Raw genomic sequence first — 7,500 nt, 5'->3', positions numbered from 1 at the left:
GATGGCCTCCATGCGCAGGCTGGGGATCGCTGAGCACCACAGAAGAAGAAGACGTGTTGAACAGACACACGGTGACAAACACAGTTCTCGTGTCGTCAGCTCCTGATCACGTGACATCACGTGGAACAAAGTGCCGCAGAGTCTCTGCCGGTTTCTACGTCACGCGGTCCGACTGCGCTCACCTTTCTTCATGGTGTCTTTGTCCATCAAAACGTCCCTCTGCTCCACGCTGTCCTCGGGACGGAAGTGGAATCGTCTCCCTCGCTTCTCTTTCCTCTCGATCGCCTCCTGAGACACAAACACACTTTTAACTCATGTGGAGCGTCAGCTGTGAGCGTGTGAAGAAGAGGGTTAGCTGTGAGCGTGTGAAGAAGAGGGTTAGCTGTGAGCGTGTGAAGAAGAGGGTTAGCTGTGAGCGTGTGAAGAAGAGGACACCTGAAGCGACTTTAGAGCGTCTCACATTTTACTAAATTTAAACGTTGTCTCTAATCTGTAGAAACAATCGGAAACATTTGTCTGGAGTTTGGTCATAAATGGATGACAGGAGTAATTTCCCTCCAATACGAGAACCCAACACGGCGTCGTGTGAGACACGGATCAGTTACTTAGCGCCGCACTTTCTCCAGGAAGGTGAAACAAACTGTGGGAGACACGAGCCGACAGGAGAGCGAAGACTATTAACTAACAACTTCATTGTATTCTGGCACAAAAGAGAGAAATCCCAATTAAAATTCAAAAGGTGAGTCCATAGTGAAATGAATGTGTCGCTGCAGCTCCAGTAAGAAGCTCATCGGTGTCGAGCCTCAAGTTACTCATCGTACTGCAGACGTCGAGCTGCGCACACAGCAGGTCGTCTGTTATATATCCACCGGCTACCCCAAAGTATTGGCCTTAATGAAACTATGAAGAAGTCCGCTTTAATATCCAACATTTATTACACCAGGTTTCTACTTTACACGAGTAAAGCTGTCCTGCAGACGCCTCGTCCAGACTCTGAACATGTAAATATTGTTTGTTACAGGAGGTGAACTGTGACACCCTGACACTGCTTTGGGTTCAGAGCTTTAATAAATCAGCTTTCTATTCGCTTCTCTTTTTTAAAACTTCTTCACCAAATGTAAAAAAAAAAAGATTCCCGTTTTGTATGGAAATACATCTACTGAAGAGCTGAGACGTACCTCTGCCCGCTTTAACGTCGGGGTTTATGTCGTACCTTTGAGTTGACATCGATCCCTGTGATGAAGGCTCCAGCCTTGTTCTCGTATCGCCGGCTCGTATCCTGCAAAACAGAATCCAACAGCTCAGACACTTTCCTGTGATGTCTGTCGGGAGTTTACAGATTTGTGTTTCACAAGTTTAGGGAACACCTTCAGTTTTCATCCTAACTTATCGGCCCTTCCACCTCTGACTGTTTTAAACAAAGGTTGACCGTAACAACTATATTACCTGCAGAAGGGCATTTAAAAATGTGTTTAAGCTCGACATAAAGCCTCCACAGCATCTGAAGCTGACTTTGACTTAAACCTAGTCAAACTGGTGATTACACTCTTATCTGGCCAAGTAAAATATTGGCTACACATACCTGTCAAACATAAGGAACGTTAACCAACAGGTAATAGAGACCTTAACTTATACAGCTGTCTGTTAGTGGGAAGGGGATTTTAAATTGGAGATTAAAAATAGGCCGAATTGGTCAGAGACTGTGTGTGTATCAGAATCATTTAACGGCTTCAACAAACCACAAACATGAGTTATTTTGTGGTTACACAGTATTACATTTCCAGTTTACTTAATGGAGTTTGGTTTGGAGTCACGGCTCATGCTGAGGCTACCAGCAACAAGTGACTAAGATAACAAAAAAGGAAAGGGCTCCTAAACAAATATGTGTAAATGTTAGTGTTTTAACCGTCAACAGGTGATATTATTGTGCTGTAGCTAACGTTACGTTCAGTTAGTGGGAAGGTGAGTAACAGAGGAACTATCTCTAAAAGTTACAAAATATATAACACATTTGGAGATTAAACATATACCGAATTGATTAGAAAGCGTGCATGTATCATAAATGTCAATAGTTTTAAATTATTTATTTTCAAATGCGTTCTAAAACATTTAATTTATAGTTTACTTACAGGAGTTTGGTGGCACGGTCACTGCACACAAACACGGTACACGAAGAGGCTAGCGTTAAGCAGCAACAAGTGACTGAAATAACAAACAAGTACACGGCTGCTAAACAAATACTTTACATTTAAAACAAGCTCGTGTTAAAAGCAGTTAACCGTTAGCTCGTAACAGCCACGGTGCTAGTTCCCGGAGAGAGAGCCGGGAGTCGAAGTTATCACAAGCGGACACTTAGCGCGGTCCCGCCGGGCCGCAAGAAACGCCAGTCCCCGGTCTGACAAGGCCTCGTCCGGACACTTACCGGCAGCAGCTCCTTTAGGGAACGGTTAACGGAGATGTCCTCCGCTTCCAGCTCTCCATCCTCCACCTCCATCGGTTCGGCTTCGCGAGCATCTTTTTCGGACTCTGAGTCTGATTCTGAGCGGTCGGAGCCGCTGTCTGATTTCACCGACACCCGTAAGCTACGCACTGCCGCCATGGCTCGAGCTGCGAACAACGGCCCTGAGACTTCTTCTTCGCTGGTGTCGAGGCGGGAGCACACGTTAGGTCGGAGCATCAGCGCCACCTGCTGAATGTTGCGTTCAATGTTTCTGCTCTTTTGTTATGTCTTATGCATATCTACGGAAGCCTTAAACGACCATGTTTCAAACATTTTATTAAAACCGATATCCCAATATTTCAAGTTAATTTAGTTTTTATTCACAATTAATTTATGTCATTATCTCAAGTTAACACAATATTGTTGCCCAGAGAAAACAGGATAACGGCCATGATTCAAACATTGTATTTCCTCCGTTTTCCTGTGATAATAAGTTAATTTATTAATATTAACATTGTCTCGAAATAAAATATTGTATTCCCGAGATAACGAGATACAGGCTTATTACAACTGATTTATCAAACATTGTTTTCTCGTGAGCAATTTTTGTTATCTTGGGAAAACCACATAGATGAGATGATGACATAAATAACTCATGGTCGAGTTCAAACAAATAAATCAACTCAGAAAAACTGAGGAAATAAAATGTTTGAACCATGGCCGTTTAGGTCTTCTGTTTCATTTACATTATATAATTTACTATAATATAATAATAATAATAATAATAATAATAATTGTACGTAATTTATGCGGAAAACCACATATTAATCATGTAAAGGATATATACACAAAGCTATACATATGTATATATTGTACACATTTACCTTCTGTGTGGAGGTTTGAGGAAATAATAAAAATCATAAAACTGATTTTTATGCTGAATTGTTAACAGCTGATTATTATGAACCAACCGACATGTTATTTATAAACTCACACATTTGGAGATTTGGTGGAATTTAAAACTGCAAATTAATGTATAAAGCAAAAAAGCAGAAGCTTCGAGAGTCTGTGTGAAGTAAAGTTTGCAGGAACAAAGATTATCAGTCAAAGTAGTTCATTTGAAAAGGAAATGAAAATGTGCAAAAGACTTCATAGATTTATTTAAATGAGCACGAGTGTTTATATGATTTGTTTATATAAAATACAGATATAGTTTATTTTGTTTCTTTATTTCTTTTTCACAGTATACATTTAATGAGAATTGTAAAAATAATATAATATAATAATATAATTATTTATGATACTTAACATTCTTCTTCCAGAACTCGTCGACGAGAGGAACATGAGAACATGAGAGTGTGTGTTTGTAACTCTGTGTGTAACAGCTACATTACATAACGCCTCATGTACATATTAAACACTTGTGATATAAACTTGTGTTGATGTGAGTCATGAAGTGGGGAAGCTTCATGATATCTGTTAGTTACATGTTTGACCCTGTTCACCTGTAGTGTGTACAACATGTATGACTCTGTTCACCTGTAGTGTGTACAACATGTATGACTCTGTTCACCTGTAGTGTGTACAACATGTATGACTCTGTTCACCTGTAGTGTGTACAACATGTATGACCCTGTTCACCTGTAGTGTGTACAACATGTATGACTCTGTTCACCTGTAGTGTGTACAACATGTATGACCCTGTTCACCTGTAGTGTGTACAACATGTATGACTCTGTTCACCTGTAGTGTGTACAACATGTATGACTCTGTTCACCTGTAGTGTGTACAACATGTATGACTCTGTTCACCTGTAGTGTGTACAACATGTATGACCCTGTTCACCTGTAGTGTGTACAACATGTATGACTCTGTTCACCTGTAGTGTGTACAACATGTATGACTCTGTTCACCTGTAGTGTGTACAACATGTATGACCCTGTTCACCTGTAGTGTGTACAACATGTATGACTCTGTTCACCTGTAGTGTGTACAACATGTATGACCCTGTTCACCTGTAGTGTGTACAACATGTATGACTCTGTTCACCTGTAATGTGTACAACATGTATGACCCTGTTCACCTGTAGTGTGTACAACATGTATGACTCTGTTCACCTGTAGTGTGTACAACATGTATGACCCTGTTCACCTGTAGTGTGTACAACATGTATGACTCTGTTCACCTGTAGTGTGTACAACATGTATGACTCTGTTCACCTGTAGTGTGTACAACATGTATGACTCTGTTCACCTGTAGTGTGTACAACATGTATGACCCTGTTCACCTGTAGTGTGTACAACATGTATGACTCTGTTCACCTGTAGTGTGTACAACATGTATGACTCTGTTCACCTGTAGTGTGTAACTGATCAGTGTGTAGTGATAATAAGTTGGACTCACTCACTTGTAAAAAATATGTGAACTTTATGGAAGTTTTGTGTATTTAGTTTAATTGTTGTGGGAACAAACAGGAAGAAACAAACAGAAACACAAGTGCCCGTCAGGATGCAGGACAGACACTCGGAGACATCTTTGTCCCGTCATCGTCCCCCTTTTCAAAATTAAATATTACTCTCGAGTTTGTGCTTTCAGTGCAATCAAGACAATGTACATATTTAATATATAAATAAAAAATCCACAGAGGTTTGTGTCATTTTAGTGCAAAATATTCATCAGTTTTCTGTCAGTTTTTGCTTCAAACGGTCGTGAAGCTTTTTACACGTTTCATTCATATATATACATTTATATATATATAAATATATAATATATATATATTTATCTTTATATAAATGTATATATATAATATATATAATTTTATAAATGTAATATATATATAGATAAACTTATATAAATAGAAATAATATATATACATTTATATATATATTTAAAGACACCTTTATATAAGATAAATGTATATAATGAAAATAGGAGATAGACATTATAACATTTATAGTATTAGAAATATATAATATTTAGATATATATATTATTCTTCTTTCTCTCTCTCACCATTATAAAAATATATTATATAAGAGATAGAGATCTCATACATTTAATATATAATATATCCTCTCCTATCTAGACCTTTCTCTCTCCCTTTCCTCTCTCTCTCTCCCTCTCTAAAATAATATATTTTCTATATATATATATTTTTTTCTATATATATATATATATAGATACATATGTTTTCAGTTTGTGCTCCGTGTCCAGATTCACATCTTCAGTCTCAGCAGGAAGTACCAAGGAAATAAAATGTTTGTTTTCAGCGGTGGAAGAACTCGTTTCACTCTAATGAAAGAACTAATGAAATGTATTATTATTATTATTATTATTATTATTATTATTATTATTATTATTATTATTATTATTATTAATACCACCATGTAAAAATACTCCATTACAAGTAGAAGCCGTAGATCCGACTAAAGTTTAACCCTCGAGCCTCACTCACAACTTTGGTTTAATTTCTCATCGTCGTATAAGTGAGTGTAATAAAGTGTGTAATAAAGTGTGTAATAAAGTGTGTAGTAAAGTGTGTAGTAAAGTGTGCAATAAAGTAATAAAGTGTGTAACAAAGTGTGTAATAAAGTAATAAAGTAACAAAGTGTGTAATAAAGTAATAAAGTGTGTAACAAAGTGTGTAATAAAGTAATAAAGTAACAAAGTGTGTAATAAAGTAATAAAGTAACAAAGTGTGTAATAAAGTAATAAAGTGTGTAACAAAGTGTGTAATAAAGTAATAAAGTAACAAAGTGTGTAATAAAGTAATAAAGTGTGTAATAAAGTAATAAAGTAACAAAGTGTGTAATAAAGTAATAAAGTGTGTAATAAAGTAATAAAGTGTGTAATAAAGTAATAAAGTAATAAAGTGTGTAATAAAGTAATAAAGTAACAAAGTGTGTAATAAAGTAATAAAGTGTGTAATAAAGTAATAAAGTGTGTAATAAAGTAATAAAGTAATAAAGTGTGTAATAAAGTAATAAAGTAATAAAGTGTGTAATAAAGTAATAAAGTGTGTAATAAAGTAATAAAGTAATAAAGTGTGTAACAAAGTGTGTAATAAAGTAATAAAGTAACAAAGTGTGTAATAAAGTAATAAAGTAACAAAGTGTGCAATAAAGTAATAAAGTAAAAAGTAAAAAAGTGTGTAATAAAGTAACACAGTGTGTAGTAAAGTGTGTATCCAACACACACACATTGAAACACATGTTGTCCTGTTTGGGACGGTGCTGTTTCCATGGTTTCCACACGATGTGAGACGATCAAACTTCCTGAGATCATTAAATGTTCGTGTGAAACTTTTATAAAATAATATTTGTAGTTTTGATCAGAACTCAAGTTTAAAGATTAAACTCTGTGTAAATGAAATTAATATGTTTTTATTTAAGGACTTCAGAGCTTCTAAAGTGAGGCACGAGGGTTAAATCCCAACGTTACTCAAGAGAAATGTGTGTGTGTGTGTGTGTTCCTCCTCTTCCTCCTGTTAGTCTGCAAAAATAAAAATAAAAGATTAAAAACCACAAGAAATCCTCTTCTTCAGTTTAAATGTCACAAAACATCTGAAATAAATAAATAAATGTATGAATTGTATTTATTATTCTTGCTCACCTGCTCACTCACTTCAGTTTCCCTGCAGACGCAGAGCAGAAAGATTATTTAGTGAACATTCAGCTGCAGCAGCACAAATTAAGTTATTAATTATTAAAAACGACAGAAAAATGACTGAATGCTTGTGTCCCTGCACTCCTAAAATAAATATAAAATATAATAAATATATAAAATATAATAAATATAAAATATAATAAATATATAAAATATAATAAATATATAAAATACATAAAATATAAAATATGATAAATATATAAAATATGATAAATATAATAAATATATAAAATATGATAAATATAATACATATAATAAATATAATAAATATATAAAATATAATAAATATATAAAATATGATAAATATAAAATATAATAAATATATAAAATATGATAAATATAATAAATATAATAAATATGATCAATATAATACGTATAATAAATATAAAATATAAT

The 7,500-nt window shown here is 34.9% G+C and overlaps 2 protein-coding genes across 2 annotated transcripts in view; both read right to left on the bottom strand.

Annotated features, from left to right (window-relative positions):
* ncbp3 (nuclear cap binding subunit 3) overlaps positions 1–2,699 on the bottom strand; it is an 8,313-nt gene extending 5,614 nt beyond the window's left edge. The window contains exons 1-4 of the mRNA XM_029448689.1: positions 2,423–2,699; positions 1,214–1,279; positions 183–288; positions 1–29 (exon numbers count right to left, since the gene is read on the bottom strand). The exon at positions 1–29 is cut by the window's left edge and continues 97 nt beyond it. Coding sequence (XP_029304549.1) covers positions 1–29; positions 183–288; positions 1,214–1,279; positions 2,423–2,677 — 456 coding nt within the window. The 5' untranslated portion in view covers positions 2,678–2,699. The remainder of the gene's footprint in view (positions 30–182; positions 289–1,213; positions 1,280–2,422) is intronic.
* A 3,826-nt stretch (positions 2,700–6,525) lies between these two features.
* Positions 6,526–7,500, bottom strand: part of LOC115018912 (rap1 GTPase-activating protein 2-like) — a 20,378-nt gene continuing 19,403 nt past the window's right edge. Inside the window, 2 exon segments of the mRNA XM_029448172.1 lie at positions 6,526–6,930; positions 7,051–7,072. Of these exon segments, the coding sequence (XP_029304032.1) occupies positions 7,064–7,072 (9 nt within the window). The 3' untranslated portion in view covers positions 6,526–6,930; positions 7,051–7,063.

Source organism: Cottoperca gobio, chromosome 14, assembly GCF_900634415.1.
Source record: "Cottoperca gobio chromosome 14, fCotGob3.1, whole genome shotgun sequence".
Taxonomy (NCBI): Eukaryota; Metazoa; Chordata; class Actinopteri; order Perciformes; family Bovichtidae; genus Cottoperca; species Cottoperca gobio.
The sequence above is the reverse complement of the archived record's forward strand: the minus strand, read 5'-3'. Positions and strand labels throughout refer to the sequence as shown.